General features: G+C 40.4%; 5 protein-coding genes across 5 annotated transcripts; 4 read left to right on the forward strand and 1 right to left on the reverse strand.

The window, feature by feature from the left end:
- The first annotated feature begins 9226 nt into the window (after positions 1–9226).
- LOC129762569 (trypsin-like) lies at positions 9227–10396 on the forward strand. The gene is made up of 3 exons (XM_055760994.1): positions 9227–9356; positions 9421–10201; positions 10290–10396. The coding sequence occupies exons 1-3, from the start codon at positions 9323–9325 to the stop codon at positions 10369–10371; spliced, it is 897 nt and encodes a 298-aa protein (XP_055616969.1). The 5' UTR covers positions 9227–9322; the 3' UTR covers positions 10372–10396.
- A 5993-nt stretch (positions 10397–16389) lies between these two features.
- On the forward strand, positions 16390–17250 carry LOC129761445 (trypsin-2-like). Its single transcript, XM_055759165.1, has 2 exons — positions 16390–16888; positions 16942–17250. Exons 1-2 carry the CDS (start codon positions 16397–16399, stop codon positions 17248–17250), a joined length of 801 nt encoding a protein of 266 aa, XP_055615140.1. The 5' UTR covers positions 16390–16396.
- Positions 17251–17410: 160 nt separating this feature from the next.
- LOC129762570 (trypsin alpha-like) lies at positions 17411–18348 on the forward strand. The gene is made up of 2 exons (XM_055760995.1): positions 17411–17826; positions 17891–18348. Exons 1-2 carry the CDS (start codon positions 17434–17436, stop codon positions 18341–18343), a joined length of 846 nt encoding a protein of 281 aa, XP_055616970.1. The 5' UTR covers positions 17411–17433; the 3' UTR covers positions 18344–18348.
- A 1787-nt stretch (positions 18349–20135) lies between these two features.
- LOC129762572 (serine protease 1-like) lies at positions 20136–21129 on the reverse strand. Its single transcript, XM_055760997.1, has 2 exons — positions 21046–21129; positions 20136–20987 (listed from the first exon to the last, which is right to left on the reverse strand). The coding sequence occupies exons 1-2, from the start codon at positions 21083–21085 to the stop codon at positions 20200–20202; spliced, it is 828 nt and encodes a 275-aa protein (XP_055616972.1). The 5' UTR covers positions 21086–21129; the 3' UTR covers positions 20136–20199.
- Positions 21130–21264: 135 nt separating this feature from the next.
- Positions 21265–22251, forward strand: LOC129762571 (trypsin-like). The gene is made up of 2 exons (XM_055760996.1): positions 21265–21356; positions 21418–22251. Exons 1-2 carry the CDS (start codon positions 21326–21328, stop codon positions 22224–22226), a joined length of 840 nt encoding a protein of 279 aa, XP_055616971.1. The 5' UTR covers positions 21265–21325; the 3' UTR covers positions 22227–22251.
- Positions 22252–23263: the final 1012 nt, after the last annotated feature.

The raw sequence follows: 23263 nt of genomic DNA on the forward strand, positions 1-23263 counted from the left end.
TATTCATTCTATTCCATTCAGGTTTTGGAAGAGTTCTTTTATTGCAGGCAAACTATTGTTTTTTTTAAATATGTAACATAATTACTTCTGCCAACCGTTTAACGGTTTTATTTAGCTTGCCCTGTAATCTGTTTGTATGTTTGTAAGTTTGTAACATGTTTGTCTGTAACGCTTTACCACATTGATAGAAATTTGAAACCCTTCCTGTTGACCGATTGATCTGAAATTTGGAACACACCTTTATCTCTGTAGTCTGTATAAAACCGCGTATTTCATCATCTTGAAAATCCAAGATGGCGGTCGCTACAAAATGGCGGAATACATATTTTCTCAAAACCTTATCAATATGGGTTTTTCCAAAACCCCCTCAATATGGGTATCAAAAGAAAGGGCTTGACTAGTAGAACACAGTTATTTATGAAAAATGCAAATCCAAAATGGTCGCCACCACAAAATGGCGGCATATATATATTTTTTTTTCAAAACTCTATCAATATGGGTATCAAATGAAAGGGCTTCACTAGTAGAACACAGTTAATTATGAAAAATACAAATCCAAGATGGCTGCCACTACAAAATGGCGGACTATGTATTTTCTCAAAACTTCATTAATATGGGTATCAAATGAAAGGGCTTGACTAGTAGAACACGGTCATTTATGAAAAATGCAAATCCAAGATTGCTTTTCTTATGGGTATCGAATGAAAGGGCTTGACTAGCAGAACACGGTTATTTATGAAAAATGCAAATCCATCGAAATCCTACCAAATGGCGGACTACATGTTATGTCAAAACTCCATTAATATGGGTATCAAATGAAAGGGCTTGAATAGTAGATCACAGTAGATCATGAAAAATCCAAATCCAAGATGGCCGCAATCACAAAATAGCAAATTACTTTATTTTTATTTTTTTTTTTTTATCCCATTTATTTATTTATCAGGCTCATTAGCATTTTATCTGTAACAGAGCCGGGTTTTTATCGTGTACATGTACATATGTTTATGTTTTTATAAATTGTAAATTACACAGTAGAAGTAGTAGCCATTTAGGCGTTAGGTTTTCTGTTCCATTACATTATGGTAAATTACACTCTAGTAGCCATTTCGGCGTAAGGGTATTCTATCTGTTCTTCCATTGTTCAGCAGACCGGACAGCGGAGACAGTTGATATTGATCATTGTTGGGTTATTTATAGAACAGCAGCCCGATGTTTCTCGCAGAGCAGAGCGGTTGTATGGATGAATCGATCTTTGTTCCACGGTGGATCGATCTCCATAGCTGATGATGGTTGCGTGGACGTAGTTATTCTATAACAACACAAAGATGGTCAATTGAGGGCCCTGAGTTTGAACTCACGATCGATCGCTTAGTAAGCGTACGCGTAACCAAGTGGATACGAAGACCCCCCAAAAATTACTTTATTAAACGGTTTTATTTAGCTTGAACTGTTTGTATGTCTGTAGGGAACGAACTTAACTTGGAGAATACAAATACACTATGTATTTCCTGCAATCCACTCAATATCGGTATCAAATGAAAATATTTGACTGAAAGAATACAGTACAATGGTTTTATTGTAGAGAAATATTCTAATGAAACAGATAATGTACTAAAAACTAGAAAATAACATATATATAAAAACTTTTCAAGTTAAACGGTTTAATTGTGATTAAACATAATAATGTACTAAAAGCTAGAAAATAATTAGGCAAGTAGCAGTTAGCAGTTATCACACCTCTCCTTCATTAGTCTAGGGCATTGATAAGACTTAAATAAAATCGTGGGGCACGTTAGATTTCCATTATCCACAATTAGCGACTTCATCATATGTCTCCCGATCCAAATTTGGACGAAAGAAACGCATAAATCTATCCCATTTAGCATGATATACGCGAGTGACCACCTTACCTCCCGGTCAAAAAAAAGTTCAATTTATCATTTTTTTTTCTAATGACGAAAAATGTACTATTTTAATTTTTTATAGTAAAAGTACTTGCTATCTTGAACAACAATGAGTTGAACTACAATATTCTTCCAAAAACGGGAATTGAAGTGGTATGCGGGCGTAGGAAATGGGCATAATCCTTAGGGTGATCACTATGCCCGCACTTCCCCTACCTCATACCGTACCAAACAGGAGAGTAATTACTTGAGGAACGAATCGATTTCTGAAGCAAGTTGAAATAATGGGAAAAGTATTTAATAAACAAACAGATTTAGTATTGAAAAGATTATAGGGGGTTGTAAGTACGGCCTCTTGGGACGTAGGACTACGCATTCGTTTTATTTCATTTGCTTGTTTATCATTTCGAATATTATTTACTATATATTACTGTTGCTGACGCTCCCAATGCAGGAAGTTCCGGTACATCGCAGGGTGCCGTCAGGAAAAGAAAAATTACTTCTTTTCCATCACTCCCCAGAAAGACGACCGAAACTTCCCATGTTGGAATGAAAACTCGAATTGAACGTGCTGAGAACAGACCGAAGCAAGTACCTCCTGGTTTAAGCGGTTCTTCTACGCACCAGGGGTCCTCAGCACTTCCCGGAGCAGCACCCACCCCGTCTGTTCCATTTTCGCGGTCGAGGCAACAGCCACAATCTGGTTTGCTTGCGCTTTCTGACCTGGTGGACAACATTTTAAATGCTTTAAATATAAATGACCCTCTTAAAAGCATAGTATTATGTTTGCTTCCGATTGTGAGAACATTTTTGAAAGAAAAATGTGGTTTTTTAGCAGCGTTCATTTCCCTCGATGCCTAATTCAGTGCAAGAGGTCAAGGATTTGACCACTGTAATACAGTGGAATTGCAGAAGCATCATCCCTAAACTAGATCAATTTAAATTTTTAGTTCATAGTTCTAACTGTGATGTATTTTCCCTCTGTGAAACATGACTTTCTTCAGCCGACGAGCTGAATTTCCACGATTTCAACATTATTCGCCTCGATCGAAATGACTCGTTTGGTGGCGTACTATTGGGGATCAAAAAATGTCACTCCTTCTATAGAGTCACACTCCCATCGATGACAGGCATTGAAGTTGTCGCTTGCCAGACACAAATCAATGGCAAAGACTTCTGCATTGCCACGATATATATTCCTCCAAGAACCATGGTCGGCCGCCATCAGTTTTTTGATATCATCGAGGCATTGCCGGAGCCGCGGCTAATCTTAGGTGACCTCAACTCCCATGGAACAGCATGGGGGTCACACTACGATGACAGCCGTGCCACGTTGATTTATGATCTGTGCGACAACTTCAACATGACAGTTTTAAATACAGGGGAAGCAACTAGGATAGCCAACCCTCCTGCACGGGCAAGTATGCTAGACATATCACTTTGCTCTTCTTCGTTATCCCTGGATTGCACGTGGAAGGTAATCCAAGATCCCCACGGTAGTGATCACCTGCCAATAATTTTATCGATCGCCAATGAATCAGGTTCTCGTGAGTCAGTCGATATTGCGTATGACCTCACGAAAAATATTGACTGGAGAAAATTTGCAGAAACAATATCTGAAGCACTTGTTTCAATGCATGAACTTCCTCCACTCGAAGAGTATAACTTTATATCGAGTTTGATTTACGAAAGCGCACTTCAAGCTCAAAAGAAACGTGTTCCTGCTACCACTTTCCGACGTCGTCCTCCATCACTTTGGTGGGACAAGGAGTGTTCAAAGGTCTACCTTGAAAAATCATCCGCTTTCAAAAAATTCAGGAAAACTGGATTAGTGGAATGGTTTCGAAAGTACCAAGCTCTAGAAGCCAAACTAAAAGGTCTGATTAAAGCAAAAAAGCGTGGATATTGGCGGAAATTCGTCAATGGTTTGTCAAGGGAGACCGCTATGAGCACTCTTTGGAATACGGCTAGGAGAATGCGTGGCTGGAACCATACAAATGAAAGTGAGGAATACTCTGACCGTTGGATTTTCAAATTTGCAAGAAAGGTTTGTCCCGATTCCGTTCCTGCACAAAACGTCGTACGCGACATTCCGCTCCAATGCGATTATGAGAATTTTTCGATGGTAGAATTCTCAATTGCCCTCCTCTCATGTAACAATTCAGCTCCGGGGTCGGACAAGATTAAATTCACCTTGTTGAAGAATCTTCCCGACTTGGCGAAACAGCGTTTGCTGAACTTGTTCAACAAGTTTCTGGAGCTGAATATTGTCCCGCATGACTGGAGACAAGTGAGAGTGATAGCCATACGAAAACCCAACAAGCCGGCTTGCGATCACAACTCGTATAGGCCGATTGCAATGTTATCCTGTATTCGTAAATTGTTAGAGAAAATGATTCTACTTCGTTTGGACAAGTGGGTTGAAGCGAACAATTTGCTGTCAAATACGCAGTTTGGCTTCCGCCGAGGTAAAGGGACAAATGATTGTCTCGCGCTGCTATCTTCTGAAATCCAAATCGCATTTGCTCGTAAAGAACAAATGGCTTCTGTTTTTCTCGATATCAAAGGGGCATTTGATTCAGTTTCCATGGAAAATCTCTCAGAGAAACTTCATAATCGTGGACTTTCGCCAATTCTGAATAATTTCCTGTACAATTTACTCTCAGAAAAGCACATGTTTTTCAATCATGGCAGCTTGAAATCTTCTCGATACAGTTTTATGGGCCTACCACAAGGCTCCTGCCTAAGCCCCCTCTTGTATAGTTTTTACGTCAATGATATGGATGATTGTCTAACTAGAAACTGCACGCTGAGACAACTTGCAGACGATGGAGTTATTTCCATCACCGGTACTAATCCCGCCGTTCTGCAAAAATCCTTGCAAGATACCCTGAACAATCTGTTCACGTGGGCTCTCAAGCTGGGTATCGAATTCTCTACGGAGAAAACCGAAATGGTCGTTTTTTCTAGGAAGCACGAACCCGCCCAATTCCAGCTTCACCTATCCGGTAAAGCGATCAGGCACTCGATGTTTTTCAAATACCTTGGAGTATATTTTGACTCTAAATGTACCTGGGGGAGACACATTGCGTATTTGAAACAGAAATGCCAGCAAAGAATCAATTTTCTCCAAACAATTACCGGAACATGGTGGGGCGCCCATCCAGGAGACCTCATTCAGTTGTACAAAACAACGATATTATCAGTGTTAGAATATGGCAGTTTTTGCTTCCGATCAGCTGCCAGGATTCATATTCTCAAGCTGGAGAGAATACAATATCGTTGCTTGCGTATAGCAATGGGGTGTTTGCATTCGACACATACGATGAGTCTCGAAGTCTTGGCAGGAGTACCCCCGCTTACTCTTCGATTCACAGAATTATCCTACAGATTTCTCATCCGTTGCAAGATCATGAATCCATTGGTGATTGATAACTTCGAAAATTTACTCATACTGACTCCTCAGTCAAGTTTTATGTCTTTGTACCATGATTTCCTTACCCATGAAGTGCACCCTTCACCGGGCATCTCCAACCAAGTTTGCTTCCCATACTTTTGCAATTCCTCTGTCAATTTTGATCTGTCCATGCGACAAAAAATCCATGGAATCCCAGATCATCTACGCTCCGATTCTATTCCGCCGATATTTTCGGCAGAATATGGGAAAGTTAGATCTGATAAAATGTTCTTTACTGACGGTTCATTCATAAACGGGTCCACTGGCTTCGGCATCTTCAATGAAAATTCCAGTGCCTCTTTCAAACTCAAAGATCCTTGTTCCGTGTATGTCGCTGAACTGGGTGCGATATACTACGCACTAGGGATCATTGAAACACTGCCCATCGACCATTATTTTATTTTTTCAGACAGTCTCAGCTCAATAGAGGCAATTCGTTCAATGAAAGTTGATAAACGCTCATCTTATTTCCTAACAAGAATAAGACATCTATTGAGTGTTTTGGTCGAAAAATTATTCAAGATTACCTTAGCATGGGTTCCCTCTCATTGCTCGATTCCGGGGAATGAGAAAGCGGACTCGCTAGCAAAGGTGGGCGCACTTTTTGAGAGGCAAATTGCCTATAATGAATTTTTTCACATTCCTCGTCAGGACACACTCGTTAGTTGGCAGCGCATGTGGAGTGAAGATGAGTTCGGTCGCTGGTTACACACGATTATCCCTAAGGTCTCGACGAGTGCATGGTTCAAGGGATTGAATGTAGGTCGTGATTTCATTCGCGTGATATCTCGGCTCATGTCCAATCACTACAACCTAAACGCGCATCTCTATCGCATTGGGCTCGCAGCAAACAATCTTTGTGATTGTGGCGATGGCTACCACGACATCGAGCATATTGTCTGGTCGTGTATCCGGTTCCATGCTGCTCGCTCTCAGCTCTCTAGAGCACTAAGAGCAAAAGGCAGACGATCGGATATCCCCGTCCGGGATATCTTAGGTAGCCGTGATCCTGATCTTCTGCTTCATCTATACCTGTTCCTCAGGAACGCCGATGTCAACGTTTAATGATTTTTCCTTCGTTGTGTCCCTGTATCCCTCCTATCCGATCTATAAACTTTTACTTAGTCGCGGCAATACATACACACACTCTTTACAGATACACGGGCCAAAGGTTGTGCAGTCCACTGATGATTCAACAAAAGCCAAAGGTTGTACCGCTCATGACAACTCTATACGAGCTGATGATTGCGCCGGCTAGTGACCATTCTATCCTGGATTCCTCGAGAAGACGCACCACGCTAGATATGGGGTACAGACTAGGGGGGCGTTGCTGATTAATGGTCAGCTGCATCCCAATAGGAAGTATCCCGTGTCGGGCACAGGTACAGATCATTGAAGACAGCAACATCACAATTACGAAAACATTGTAATACTAACCTCGAGCCAACCGCGAGTAATCGGTTACATATTACTAACATAGTTATAAGGCAAACATTGTCGAAATATTGAACTCCCGGCCCCGTCAGGTTGACGCCATATGAGCCTTAATAAAAATATATATTTTGGAGAAAAAAAAAAAAAAAAAATATAATTATGTAGTAGGAAGTTTCGATAAGCCTGAAAAGGGCAATACTTGCAAGTTTTGAGTGTTATCAATGTTTATAATGTTATAATTTATAGTGTTATATTCGTTTAAATGTTTAGTGTTGCCCCAGTGGTATCACATCTATAGACATCTTCCGTGCATCGCCATTAAGCATCAAATGCATCGATGAAAATGAAACACCGCGTTAATGACCGTTTATGAGAAACCGTTTCTCGAATCCTCGATCGAAACCGATAACAAAGCTAGGAGATTGCTGCATCTGAACGGGGGTCGATACGCACGAGAGCAAATACAAATGACAATTGAAAGAAGTGAAGTTACGCTATTAATACGTAGGGGAAGTGGGGGCATAGTGGTCACCCTTACGAATATGTCCATTTCCAGCGGCCACATACAACTTCAATTCCCGTTTTTCTAAGAATATTATAGTTCAACTCATTGTTGTTCATGATAGCATACGGATTTTACTATAAAAATTCAAAATAGTACATTTTTCATCATTAGAAAAAAAGATGAAAAATAGATCTTTTTTTTATTGCTCGGATGTAAAGTGGCCACTCGCACATATCATGCTTAATGGGGTAGATTTAAGCTTTTTTTCGCCCTAATTTGTTCAAATCATATTCGATATAGTAGGTACATGTATGAAATAAGATTGGTCTATTCACCTAGAGTCTCAATTAAAATTCTCTCATGCATACAAAAACGTTGTAAGAAACACATAACGTTACGCATAATGAGGCTTGATTTAGTTGGAGTGGCATATTTTTCCAGGGTTAAAGCCACAAAAGGAACCTCTTCAAGAGCAGAATGTGATGAGGTATATTAGCTTCAGTAAACATAGCATTGTAAGTCGTTATGCACGTATGACACCTTTGCCCCCAAACATCAAAGTAATTTCTATGCTAATTAATTGCTGAGATTGAAGAAAATTTATGTTCACCTCTCCTAGAATATGTGAACAGTCGACCAAACTGATGATTTGTCCAACATATCAGATTGAATAAACTAAATTTCACGAGAAATTCCTTAGATACCATGCGCACAGAACTACGGCCGAATGGCTATCAAGAGAGCAATTTCTGTTTTTATTTATATTTCGACATGCGACAGCTGTACTGAAGTACAGGGTGACTCAAAATTGCCAGTGTGATATTTTTCTCAATATCTTCTTCTGCCATACAAACGAAACACAAATTTCTACATTACTCGCGAATTAATCACGCAAATGCAACCAAATTTGGCATGTGGAGGTTTTATCGTGCAATAAATGATTCTATGGTGATTAGATACTCCTCCCCCTCTCTTAGGGGTGATGCCATACAAATGAAACACAAATTTCAGCATTACTCGAGAATTAATCAAGCAAATTAAACAAAATTATGCATGTGGAGGTTTTAGAGTGCAATAAATGATTCTATGGTGGTTAGATACTTCTCCTCTCTCTCTCTTAGGGGGAGAAGGGGGAGGAGGGGCTGCCATACAAATGAAACCAAAATTTCTGCATTACTCGAGAATTAATCAAGCAAACGAAACCAAATTTGGCATGTGGAGGTTTTAGGGCGCAATAAATAATTTTACGGTGGTTAGACACTCCACCCCCTCTCTAACGGGGAGCTGCCATACAAATGAAAAACAAATTCTTGCATAACTCGGAAACTAATCAAGCGAATGGAGCCAAATTTGGCATGTGAATATTTCAGGGGGCACGAAACGTCTCTATGGTGAATAGACACTCCTCCCGCCTCTCTAAGGGGAGAAGGGGGGAGGAATCTGTCTTTATTATATCATATTTTCTGTATCAAACATTTGTTCCATATAACGGAGAAACATGTTATTTGCAAGTGGTTGAAAAAAACTTGATCGAGAATTGTGTCTGAAAATCTGATATTATAATGATGAGTTTTGGTAGAAGTACTAGAATTTTTTTTGTAAAAGGTAAATTAAACGGGGTCGATTAGAAGATCAATCAATGAACATTTCTGCGATTGGACTCATGAACTTGCGCTTAGTAAGAAAACGATAACATTTGATAACAAAAAACAAATTTTGGGCGGGACGCAGTTTGCCGGGTCAGCTAGTTGACAATAAATACATCAATAATGACTGACAACAAGCTACTTATCACTAAGCAAATGATCGAAAAACGAATATTAAAAAAAGTCATATGTGCATGGCATGGCATATGTGGTAGACCGTCACGTTTTTGGACGATAAGAAAGATAGAATTTATCAACTACCTGATAAAAAGCTTTACCAGTGTTATCAAAGATATTCCGAATACAACTTCTGTCCAAAAATGTTGTGCGCCGTTAGTATGAGCGCAACCACCACGCGAAACAGGCTAATTACGAAATGAAAGACATACTCATCACGTGGATTGTAACAAGTTACATCAACCGACATCCACAGAACCATATTTTATTCTAACGATTTATTTTTCTTTCCGATAGCAATCATTCTGCACACAGCGACATCGGATGGACCCGATTCACGTCTCGTAGGAGGAAACCAGGCACCGGTGGGGACTTTTCCGGCTCACGTTGGTATCGGCATCGGCAATGACACGTTTTGTGGAGGAACCATACTGAATCCGAATCATGTTCTCACCGCGGGCAGCTGCGTTCTTGATGGGCAGCACAATCTGATTGCCGCTAACCAGCTAACCGTCCGCGGTGGTATGGTTAACATCGGTGTTACCACGCCTCACGTGGCCGTTAGTCGGGTTTTCGTGCATCCCTTCTTCAACCCGTTTTCCTTCGAAAATGACATCGCCGTGCTCCGAATGGCGGACAATTTCACCTTCCCGGAAAGTGTCGTCCCAAACTTAGCTGCTGCCCAGCTCAAGAGTGGAATTGTAGCCGAAGGTAGCAGATGTCAAGTGGTTGGATGGAACTGGCAACCGGGATCTGCAAATATGCCTCTGCAACGGTTGGATGTTTCCATTCATCCCCGATCGGAATGCAATACCATGTTCAACGGAATGATTCGTGATTCAATGATTTGCGTGGCAACTGATAATGCGAATCAAGGACTCTGTGTGTCAAATCGCGGAGGAGGATTGTACTGCGACAGTAAATTAGCGGGAATTGCCTCGTTTGGATTCGGATGTGCCAGCAATGCCACCGCCACGGTTTTCACCCAACCGCGCTTTCACGATGCGTGGATTCGGCAGCAATTCGTACGGACCGATAACCCGCAGCCAGGAACAACGCCGATGCCGGGAATACCAGGGTATGTGAGAGAAATGAGATATTAGCGAATAATTTGGTAACGTATAATGTTAATAACGCTTCTCTATTTTTTTTAAAATTTTCAATAGTGGTGGTAACGGATCTTTAGGACTCCATCTGTCAGCAGTTGCCGCATTGTTTATGGTCTTAATTTTTATGTTGATTAATTAGAATGGATGGTCGAATAAATACTCGTTCAAACTACGATTGTGTCCTTTCAATTATTGCAATGTAAATGCTCATGCCTAATCAATCTAAATACAACCGATTCTACTCCGAACCTCTCTGTCTATTTTCTAAAATTTCTACACATGATGACCGAATTTGATTGACATCATTTTTTCGTTGAAGCGCATCCGAAAAAATAAACCACTTCTTTTAAAAATCGTTATATAAAACTGATCAGAATGTGATATTTGACAAAGTTGAATATTGGTCCACAATGAAAAAAAAAAAATTATATAAAATACTAAATTTAAAAGAACTTACTCACCATTCATATTTGACAAAATTTGATATTTGGTTTTCGTGAGAGTTCACTATCACTTCATTATCGTTTCGGGGAAAAAATTGTAGGGGGTTGTATCCAAGACACGACCGCTTAGGACGTAGAACTACGCATTCTTTTCATTTATTTTTTTTTGTTGATCATTTTGGATATTATTCATAAACGCAAATAAATTAAAAAAAAAATTAAATATAAATTAAATATTTGTTCCACCAGCACCCACCGTTATTCCTCATTCCTTAACCCCTCAATATATTTTTGGTAACCCATAAAAACGACTAAACTGAAAATATTTGCAAGTATCAATTGTCATACATCATGTTGTTTAGTTGCCCCAGTGGTATCGCACCTACAGACATCTTTCGTGCATCGCCTCGGTAACACACAGATACATCGATCAAAATGAAACATCACGAGAATGATCGTTCTCGAATTCTCGGTCAAAACCGTCAAAAATCTAGGAGAATGTTGCATCAGAAAGGGGTGAGATTACAATGCCGGATCCACAGCGAGTGAAATATTCGCTCGCGCACGCAGTCTCCATGATACAAAATGAGCAAAATGAGAAAGACAATTCATTCCCACTCGACTCTCGCCGGCAATGATGTTGCTTCGATGACCACCAAATGGGAAGTGAAAATTTTCTTCCACTCCTCTCTTTATTTTAAAGAGGCTTTAAACTTTTCAGTTCAGTCGTCTCTAATCTTGGTGGAGTTTACGTCGCAAATATTCTCTTTGCATTATACCCTTCGTTGTTTCTATTTTCGCGGCTACATAAGTTGCCCGCACACAATGGACAGAACAAATGTATAAGAGAATGGGAATGCGTCCAATGTTCATCAGTTTAAACTATTTAGAGACTATAGGATTCGATTGGTATACGAATCGTCAGAATCCTTTCGCAGCAAAATTAGTTATTAACGTGAACTTCATTTCATAAAAACGTGACCTGTTTTCTGATTTGGAACCCTTAATGAAAGACGTAATCCTACGTCACAAAAAAACCTTGAAAAGAGCTGCGCTTCTTCGATATTACTATCCCGATGATGTGCAGTGATAAGTAGATTGCATATGGTATAACCTACCCGTTGCCTCTCTCGACTTGAACCGCGAAGTAATGAGGTTGCGTCATCCATTGGGTTGTGGAGTAGTGTGTAATTGATTATTCCAATACAACTTTTCAATATTTGTTCGTTCATTGCCATCGGATTCGGTCAGTCAACCCTTTCAGAACACCAGTTTTTCTTAAACCGTTTCTCGCTTCCAACAGTTTTTTGAGTATTCTTCAAGCTCCGCTTGACAAAGGCAGAATCTTTCTCATAAGCTTGGTTAGACTGCACACTTCGTAGATGCTCTCCATGATTGACCTGAACCAGCGAAATAACACAATTCTTATTGTGCGAGTATCAATGATTCGAGATTTAAATTGTCAATAACGATTCCTTCTTTACATTAACCAAGGGAAGAAAAGGAATGTTGGCATGATATTCGCAGCCAGAAGGGTTGCCTCTATAGGGTGATTCCCTTGTGTTTGTGTCATGTATGCCATGTGTCACAACACGCGGCAGAGATGATCTATAGGTAACCTGAGAAGGAAAACGTGTATAATTAATTGGACCAGTTATATATTCTATTATTTATCGCACCCATTTTATTGCGAGAGAACCCATCCAAAACCAATAGGACCGATGATATATACTGTTATTCATCGCGCGCACTCTTTCTCGAACTCCAATCGCAACGGCGAAGAGTAATATTTTGGAAACCTGAGAAAGTAGACGAGGGAACTCCTCTAGAAGCAATCGTCCCAGCGATATGTTCCGTTATGCATCGCGTGTATGCTTTATAGATCTCCAATCGCAACGGTAGAGAGTAGTCTTTGGAAAACCTGAGAAAAAAGCCGAATGTACCCCTCTAAAACCAATCGAATTGGCAACCAACCGACAACCAATATTCATCGCACGTACTCTGTATCGAACTTAAACCAGAACTATGCTCTAGTTCTCAATAGTTTCAAGTTCTTTTTCGGACATGCTACTATAGAGATCCGTCATTCGCAGGCGGAGTTCCTTTCCGGACTGATGGAAGGCACAATAACAAGTACTGTTATATAAACCAGGGAATACACCTGATTATCCAGCATCGTATGAACCAATATGTCTGCTGGGCACTCCTGGGAGACTTATGAAATGAATGATCCTCAACAAGTTGACGGAGTGCACATGGGGAGCCCATGGATTATCGGATAGGCAGTTCGAATTTCGGAAAAGGACATCTACGGTAAATGCCTTTCGCACAGTGATCCAAAGAGCCGAGAAGGAACAGAAACTTAAAGGAAATCGATAATGTGCAGAGATAACGATTGACGTTAAGAACGCGTTCAATAGTGCCTCCCATCGGAGTGTGGATCACTCGGAGTGAATGTTAAATTGGAGGCCATTTTCTCATTGGTGCACATCGCCACAGAGAAACCCCAAGTGAGAAGTTGTGATCGGGTGCTCGTTATGTTGGAGTGTAATTCCTAATCTGTACACGCCCGGACGGGTAAACGAAGAAAAATATTTTTTTCCACCAAGTCTTTTTCAAGACTAGCTTGAGTGTTAATTCTTTCGAGAGCGATGAGCGATCAGCTTTATCTTTTACAGTTTCGATCGTGGTTTGGTCGACTTTTTTATATCGTCGTCATTTTTACGACGTGCTAGTAAAATTTCAATGCGTTGCTTCTATTGCCTGGACGCCGTTTTATTTGTTGTATTGCGCAATCCTAACTGAGTGGATTTTCAAGCGAACATTCGTTTATTTGTTTTATTTCAATAGCCTGTTTTCAAAACAATTTTTAAGCTATTGAAATATTAAGTCGGGTCAATAATTAACAATCATATAACTCTTGGTCAATACTTGCTTGTGAAAGCACAGCATGCTGTCAAAAGAAAAAAATAGTAGTTGTATCCAGGACACGACCGCATATTTTCGACGTAGAACTACGCAATTACATTATGCAATCCACTTGTTTACCACTTCGAATATTATTTAAGAATGCAACGATTTTTTTTGTAATAGATTACCTCGTTACAAATAAATTTGATGAACGTTCTTTCTTCGTTTGATATCATGCCTGGGACCACCAAAATACGTGACAGAAAAATTGTCAAACGATCATTGTATTTTACAATTCCCTCTGAAATTACTGCACATCTCATGTTTACGTAGTTCTCGAACCGCGAAAGTTCATTCACCTCTAGTATCTGAAATGACGATTTTCCCAGACTTCTCAGATTAAAGGTACGTTTTAGGGAAACACATTCCGGTCTGCTCAACGACAAGCGAGTACAAAAGTACTCAACACCAAAAAATACCCCCGTCTTGCATTTGCAAAGCGGATTCCCCCAGGCACATTAGTTTTGAAGTCCGTGTTAGGCAAGCTCACACAGCTCAGTGGGAAAAAATACCCCCGACTTGCATGTTTTAACAAAGCGGATTCCCCCAGGCACATTGATTTGGAAGTCTTTGTTAGGGAAATACAGCTCGGTGGGAACAAAAATACTCCCAACTTGCATGTATATTTGTAAAGCGGATTTCCACAGCTACATCGATTTTGAAGGCTGTGTTGGAGAAACCGTAAATCGGGTCAATCAAAACATGGCAAATAGGGTGTTTAGATAACGCTTGACATTTTACAGTTATTCAACTGTTCATCTCATGAAAAGTAACATTTTATTAATTGTAATAGACGCGGGGAAATATTTCCTATCAATTGATGGAAACATCTTTCCGATCTGTTAAGAAATGTTCGAGTTACAAGCATTCGGAATACGGGTAGGGTTAGCACACAAATCGGCAGAACAAATGTATGGGAAAAAAGGAAGTTCTTCCAGTTTTCATGAATTTAAACCATTCAGAGATCAGCGAATTGTAATGTATAGCATATCAAACAAATCTTAGAGAAATTCCGATTCGATTGGTACGCAAATCATGAGAATTCGTTCAGAGTGAAAATAGTTATTAAAGTTAACTTTATTTCATAAACACGTGACCTGTTTTCTGATTTGGTACCCTTCCTGAAAATAAACCTATGTGAAATTAACAAAAGCTAACTTTAGTATTCCATGTCAAATCAGCCAATTTCCGGCCGGAAATGGAAGAAAAAGAGGAGAGAAAAAATGAGAGGCGTGAATAGAACTGCGAGAAGAAAGAAGAGAGTTTGGAAAAAAGTCATAAAGCAAAGTAGAAGATGATTGACTGCTTCTTGGCTTACGGACCGTCCGCGTCGAGTGTCGTCCATTTAATTTTAGGGTGATCCGAAATATCAACTTTTCCCCCTTTTTTCCAAAAATTAGTTTTATAAAAAAATCATAACATTTGAACTACTACACCGATTTCGATGATCGACATATCAATTTAAAGGCAATGAACTAGCCTTTATTATTTTCATATTTATATAGTATTACATTTGCAAAAAAAATGTATTTTGTTTTCATAATTATTGTATTATTTTATAGTTTTCATGGTCTCGGAACCAAGGGTGCCAAATTTTTTTTATATTTTTTCTTAAAATTGTGGATTTTCACATAACATATACAAAATTCAGATCTGTTTTTTTTTCGTTTTGAAGTTATGATTTTTCAAAATTCTCGATGGTCCAAAAAATTAAATTTCCCATGAGAAATATAAAAAAAAATAAATCAATAGTTATGAAAACAAAATCATTTCTATCGCAAGTGTAATATTCAAAAAAAAAAATATTGGTTCATTGCCTTTTATTTCATAAGTCGATCATCGGAATTAGTGTAGTAGTTCAAAAGTTATGAATTTTTGAAAAAAGTCCTTTTTGGAGAAAAGGGGAAAAAGCTGATTTTGGAAATGGTAATGGGCACCCTAATAAAAAAATGAAAAAAATATTAGACCGGTATTTTTTCAAAATTTTGCAAAATTACCACTTTTCACAAAAATCTGCTACTATATCGGTTTGACATGGAATGGCTGTATATACATATAATACTTTATATAGAATAATCTGTCTCTATTTCATAAACACTAACAGCCAAAAGTGGGCTGGAGGGCTTCTATAAGTTTTGTTATTTTAATTCAATTGGAAAACACAGCTGGTGCTTACGTCAACCATGCATATTTGGGCAGTATTGACGTGATCAGAGAAAGCAATTTCCTATACCAAACGTACAACATATAGAATGGTGCGAAATACAATGTGATTTTCTTGAGTTTTTGGATTCCTTATTTTGATCGAATACATAATAATTACACCACCCTCCTACGTTAATAGCCTATAATTTTCATTTCGAAGAATTCGGAAGCAGTGACTCAGGGCAGGTGTTTATTGCGCCATTTTCGTGTTCTGGCGTGACGCATGAATCGATAATAAGCTTATTGGTAGGATTTTTCGTAAGCTAGAACCTTGCTGATAACGCGGCATCGATGCCACCCATTCACACTTGACGGCTGAAAAGTAAACAGTTCAACAATGTTCAATGGCGGCATGTTTAATGTTGAAGTTATCAAACATTGTCGAAAATTAATGATGTAATTACAATTATGGATGAGCTACCGATGAGTTCTGTCAACTGGAACGGCGAGCTACCGTTGCGGGTAGATAAGATAGCGACTTTTGAGACGGATATTGAGCCACTCTGAGTGATATACTGTATCATTCGATTCAAGTCATACGGCGCGATGTTCAGGCTTCTAATCTCGCTCGCATCCCTGGTGGTGGTCTCAACTGTGGTTGGGTCCAGGCTTCCAGAGCCAGAACTAACCGGGGGAATCATCTCGTCGTGGGGTATGTTTCCATCGGCAGCTTTCATTAGCACACCTGCGTTAAGCTACTGTGGAGCTGCTGTTATTCATCCCGACTTTGTCCTGACATTGGCTCAATGCGTTTACGATGAGTCACGACAGGTTACGCTGCAGTCGAACTTGATAGAAGTTGTAGCTGGCGATATCAAGATAATCCCGGCGTCCTTTGGACGCCAACAGCGGAGCGTTCAGGAAGTGATTGTTCATCAGAACTATACAGGGTATAATTACAACAATGACATCGCTTTGCTTCGCGTGGATAAACCCTTCGAGGTACCTTCCAATTCGGTGGAAATGGGGACTCGTAGACGCATAATTGTACCAAATGGAGCGGTTTGCCAATGCCCCGGGTGGGGTGTTCAAAGGAGTGTAAGCTCACCATACGAAAATGTATATTTGGTACTAATAGATTCATTTCACAGACGTCAATCGACCAGGTGGAAATTGTGCAGAAGTATCTCTCGGTGGATGTTCTCGATCGAGATGCCTGCAACGAGGTGGATGTTCACGGGGGGTTGGTGCGGGAGAGCATGATCTGCGCGGGGAATCTGTACCAAAATCCGAATGCAGCTTGCAGTGGGAACCTAGGATCACCCCTGTATTGCGATGACGAGCTCACTGGACTGCTATCGTTCGGAGCCAACTGCGGGCTGGCGAATGATCCGCCTGTGTATACACAGATCCGTTTCTTCAATAGTTGGATTGATGAACATATTGAACGAAATGAGTAGTTGTTATTTTGAGAATAGAACCAATAAATGACTAGTGTTGAACATTTATCATTCCCCGAATTTATATCGCGACCGGCTAATCGCATGGGATTCAGATATGATACCTCTTTGTTTTTGACGGTAAAGTGCCATCATGGTAAAGCGTCATCGCACCAGTTTCGTTCCGACAATCGTTCCGACAAAATGTATCTATCCGTGTCGGTTATTTTCTCGTTTTTGTTTTTGGTTGTTTCGGACGCGGCTTCCGTTTTCCAATCGGAACCGGAAGCGGAGGGTTTTATGCTGGGGGGCACGGCTACAGTAAATGGCGAGTTCCCCGCATCTGCGTACATTGTGACACCGGATAATGCAGTTTGTGGTGCCACCATTATCGATGCCAGCCATGTTCTAACCGTAGCTCAGTGCGTGCTCGATGCTTCTCATCGTGTCTACAATCCGCGCATGGTACGCGTCAATGCTGGAGATATTAGGCTGAGTCCCGTGTCCCCCATGAGGCAGAGTCGTCTCGCTTCGGTTATTTACGTTCATAACGGATACAAACCTCACACCTTCGAGAATGATATTGCGGTTATTCGAGTAGGTTAACGGGTGTTAGTCCGTTTTTTTCTCAGGGATGGTCTAAAGTCATTATAATTTACAGCTTCAGCAGCCACTAAGCCAACCCAGCAATGCCTTGGAGCCAGCAGTTCGTCGATCTCGAATAGTTGCCAATGGCGCTAACTGTAACCTCGTCGGTTGGGGAATGATTACGGCTACCGGATCCTCGATCAATGCTGAACAGCAAAGATTGTCGATCCAGATCAACGATCGGGACATCTGCACCAACATGCGATCAGAACTACAAGTGTTTGAGAGTATGATCTGCGCCGGGAATATGAACCAATCCGCGAACAGCGCTCCATGCACGGGCAATCTTGGATCGGGACTGTACTGCAATGGGGATTTGACCGGCTTGCTTTCGTTCGGAATAAACTGTGGTGCCGGAAACAACCCTCCCACATTCACCCAGGTTCGATTCTTCAACTCGTGGATTGAGCAGCAGGTGTTGAGGAACGATAGTGTGCCTTTGAGGTGGTCACCATTAGATGTTTAAGTGAAACAATGTATTGACATCCAATAAAGGTTTTTTCGAAATATACATTTTGTAAAAAAAAGAATTGAGATTTGATCATCAGAAAAGTCCGTTCAAGGGTATTGTTGATATTCATTCTGTCGCTAAGTTGATACAACCGTACTCTGTACTGACGCGAATTCTGATCGCTGTTTTTGTTTGGTTTGTAATGTCTGATTTTAATCAGTTCATCTCAAAAAGCGTGACAGATTCAACAAATATAATTAAACTATCACCGTATTCGCCTGATATAATCCCGGTTGTTTTTTTTCTGTTTTCTGTTTTCTGTTTTCTGTTTTCTGTTTTCTGTTTTCTGTTTTCTGTTTTCTGTTTTCTGTTTTCTGTTTTCTGTTTTCTGTTTTCTGTTTTCTGTTTTCTGTTTTCTGTTTTCTGTTTTCTGTTTTCTGTTTTCTGTTTTCTGTTTTCTGTTTTCTGTTTTCTGTTTTCTGTTTTCTGTTTTCTGTTTTCTGTTTTCTGTTTTCTGTTTTCTGTTTTCTGTTTTCTGTTTTCTGTTTTCTGTTTTCTGTTTTCTGTTTTCTGTTTTCTGTTTTCTGTTTTCTGTTTTCTGTTTTCTGTTTTCTGTTTTCTGTTTTCTGTTTTCTGTTTTCTGTTTTCTGTTTTCTGTTTTCTGTTTTCTGTTTTCTGTTTTCTGTTTTCTGTTTTCTGTTTTCTGTTTTCTGTTTTCTGTTTTCTGTTTTCTGTTTTCTGTTTTCTGTTTTCTGTTTTCTGTTTTCTGTTTTCTGTTTTCTGTTTTCTGTTTTCTGTTTTCTGTTTTCTGTTTTCTGTTTTCTGTTTTCTGTTTTCTGTTTTCTGTTTTCTGTTTTCTGTTTTCTGTTTTCTGTTTTCTGTTTTCTGTTTTCTGTTTTCTGTTTTCTGTTTTCTGTTTTCTGTTTTCTGTTTTCTGTTTTCTGTTTTCTGTTTTCTGTTTTCTGTTTTCTGTTTTCTGTTTTCTGTTTTCTGTTTTCTGTTTTCTGTTTTCTGTTTTCTGTTTTCTGTTTTCTGTTTTCTGTTTTCTGTTTTCTGTTTTCTGTTTTCTGTTTTCTGTTTTCTGTTTTCTGTTTTCTGTTTTCTGTTTTCTGTTTTCTGTTTTCTGTTTTCTGTTTTCTGTTTTCTGTTTTCTGTTTTCTGTTTTCTGTTTTCTGTTTTCTGTTTTCTGTTTTCTGTTTTCTGTTTTCTGTTTTCTGTTTTCTGTTTTCTGTTTTCTGTTTTCTGTTTTCTGTTTTCTGTTTTCTGTTTTCTGTTTTCTGTTTTCTGTTTTCTGTTTTCTGTTTTCTGTTTTCTGTTTTCTGTTTTCTGTTTTCTGTTTTCTGTTTTCTGTTTTCTGTTTTCTGTTTTCTGTTTTCTGTTTTCTGTTTTCTGTTTTCTGTTTTCTGTTTTCTGTTTTCTGTTTTCTGTTTTCTGTTTTCTGTTTTCTGTTTTCTGTTTTCTGTTTTCTGTTTTCTGTTTTCTGTTTTCTGTTCCTTCTCCGTCTCGATTTCCAATTCACTTCAAGAAATCGAAGGTTGGCTCAGGACCACCATTTTTGAATGTGTAGAAAAATGAGACTTCCGAATGGTCTCTGTTTTTCCTTTTTTTAGCACTCATGAACATCGACCAGTATAAAACATAGTTTAAGAGTTATAGTATTTATTTCAATGCAGAAGTCGCCCAAAAACGAGAACTTTATGTAATGAATGACCGTCGCAATCTAGAGGATTGGGTAAGGGCCACATTCCCCGAATCGTTGGTACAAGTTTGATTTTTCGGAAGGGACGCCACATTAAAGACAATAGAGTTGAAATTAATAATAAATATTTTATTGAACAATTACAAAAAAATATCAAAATGTTTAACAGTTTTTACAAAGGTTGCGGGGTCCAACCGGGAGCCGGATTATCGGTACGTGTGAACTGGGCGTTGATCCATTGGCGGTACTGTCTTATGTCGATGTACACTCCCGGTTGGTTGGCTGCACCGCAGCCCATTCCAAACGACAACACTCCGGTCAGTTGACCGTTACAGAAAAGACCCCCTCCGGCATTACCCTGGCAAACGGTGTTGGGCGTGGCAGCAACCGAACCGGCGCAAATCATAGTCGACAGAACGCGATTTGCGTGCACATTAGCTGCGTTACAAACCGCCGTCGAAAGTGTTGGTACATTGACCACTCGCTGGATAGGATTCAGAGGAGCGTTGGCAGCGTTGGTGTTAGCTCCCCAACCTGCGTATTGGCACTGGGTGCTATCGGGAAGCACGCGAGTGTTTCCAATCGCTGGTTCGATGGTGTTATGGATCTCCGGAAACGGAGTATTCACCCGAAGCACCGCCAAATCATTGTTGAAGGTATTTCGGTTGTAGTTTGGGTGCACAAACAGATGTGTAACGTTCCGAATTTCACGACGAATCGAACTTGTCACCAGATTAACGTCACCAGCAATCACTCGCAACCAAAATGGATTGATCAATGTGTGGGATGTCGGATGCATTACGCACGAGGCAGCAGTTAGAATGTGCCGCAGATTAATGATGGTTCCTCCACAGTGTAAATTGTACGGTGAATCGATGCTGACCGCCGCCGGGAATTGTCCTGGGAGAGTCGCCGTTCCACCAGTGATTCGACTTGATGCATCTTCGCTAGCGAAGGTAGCTGGGAAAAAAATAGATCTTCGATTACCACCATCACCGCCATATCAAACTTTGGTTACCTCCGACCACTGCCAACACTACAAAGACTATAGCTTTCATTTTTCGTCAACCGATCAGCTCCGGATACAATCGAACACTGGCTTGCACAGGTGCTGATACGTAGCACTAAGGTTCTCCAATCGCTCCCCCCTTATCTTATCAAAATCGATTTGGTAAAAGTTTCATCGGCAGTTCTAAGAAGCCCGTCCAAAATATTGTGTTTGTACTAAATCCAATCTGATAACAGTTTGCTCGGACGAATTCGCCAATCCAATCATCACTTGCAGTTCATCCTCCATCATGCTATCTTCAATTGGAGTGTTCCTCCTTGGTAAGTTCAACAAAAAGTCTCTCATTTTCGATGTCATTTCAATCTGTTGTAACCATTTCAGCGCTTACCCTAGCCGCCAATGGCTACCGGCTGGAAAACGAGGACGAATACGATCCGTTCGAGCCGTTCATTTCCGGCGGTTCCAATGCAGTTCTCGGGCAGTTCCCGTCGGTTGTTGCCGTTGTCGTTCCCCAACCGATCAACGCCTTCTGCGGAGGGATCATTCTGAACCAGAACCATGTCCTGACCGCAGCACGCTGCGTTCTAACCGCGCAGAATTTGCTCCTGTTCCCGAATCAGGTAACCATCGCGGCCGGAACTCTGCAGCTGAACTTCGCTACCCCTCGCATCACCGTGTCCGCAATTTACGTCCATCCGGCGTACAATCCGTTCACTTTTGCAAACAACCTAGCTGTTTTGCGAGCCACATCGAACTTCATTCCACCGGAGGTTCCCGTGCCGAATATCGCTTTCGCCATTCCGAATGAGGACATTGCTCACGACGGGATGCCATGCCAGGTGGCGGGTTGGAACAACGCAACGAACAATCCGGTGCAGCAGTTCATTAACGTACCGATCCTGAACAGGGACACCTGTAACGCTGTGCCGCTGCACTTGACCCGCATCGGTGAGAGTATGGTGTGTGCGGGATCAGTTGCGGCGGGTCCGGGAGTTTGTGCGAGCAACATGGGAACTGGACTGTTTTGCGAGGGGCGCGCAACGGGAATCTTATCCACCGGATTCGGTTGCGGTCAGGCTAACAACCCGGGTGTCTACACCCAGATTCGCTTCTACACGGAGTGGATCCAACAGCAATTCGAACGGCAGGATGTGCCGCAGGGTGGGTTGTCGCCGATTCCAATTTGGTGATATGGGACGATTTCCGATCGAGCGAAGGACTTCGAGCGAAGGACTGCATCGTATTAAGTTTTTGAAATAAATATACTTTTTTACTGAATTACGAGTAACATGTAAGATGACATCCAAGTATGAAAGCTGTTGAAATCCAGGACTATTTTTTTCCGAGCCACGAAATAGAATGACATGGTAAGGGTGATTTTAAGCGTTTGGTTTTTAACATAATGTCAAATCTATAGCGGAAATACTTGTTTTTAAGGTTTTTTTTTATTATCTTGATCTATATTATAGCCTTTAAAATAGACCCCTTCTGAAGCAATACACTTCTTCCAATCAACAATCCAGTTCACGCAAAGAATTCGTTTTTATGTCTTCAATGCTGTCAAACCGGGTTCCAGCAACCGGTTTGAGTTTCGGAAATAGGAAAAGTCACACCCATGTCTCGTCGCTAGTAATTATGCGTTAGATGAACGTGATATCAAAGTGTGATCGTTGAAGCATATCTTCAGCCACCTGATCGCGATGAAGTTTTTGAAGAAAATTGCGTTCTTTTGGCACTAGTCGTGCTGTAAATTTTCTTGTGCATTAACCAAAATATAGTTTCGAGAGAGATATTCCATTTACGGGCTAGCTCTCGCAAACTTAAATCACGATTTCCAATCACCATTCCTTTTATTTTCTCGATGTTTCCAACAGTTGAATAGGTGGATGGTCGTCCTTGGCGTGGCAAATCGTTCATCTTCTCGGCCGCCCTAAATATCATATACAATTCATATACCCGTGTTTTCCACATAATTGAGTCATGCCCTATGTTTATTAGTAAGTGCTAGTCGATTTCGACGTGTTTAAAACCTCATGAACTAAGCTTAGACTTGTGGTAAACAAACCGCTTTGAAACATTAGAGATTTTGTTTTAGTATGAAACGGCTGTAGAAAATTACCTAGATGACCGATCCTTTTCAAACTTTTCCCCCCTTTTTCTTCATGTCTTCCTCAGATTCGACTTCCTTCGGATGCTTCCGTAAAGCCTGCTTCATGGTTCATTTTCT

The sequence above is a fragment of the Toxorhynchites rutilus genome, chromosome 1, assembly GCF_029784135.1.
Source record: "Toxorhynchites rutilus septentrionalis strain SRP chromosome 1, ASM2978413v1, whole genome shotgun sequence".
Lineage (NCBI taxonomy): Eukaryota > Metazoa > Arthropoda > Insecta > Diptera > Culicidae > Toxorhynchites > Toxorhynchites rutilus.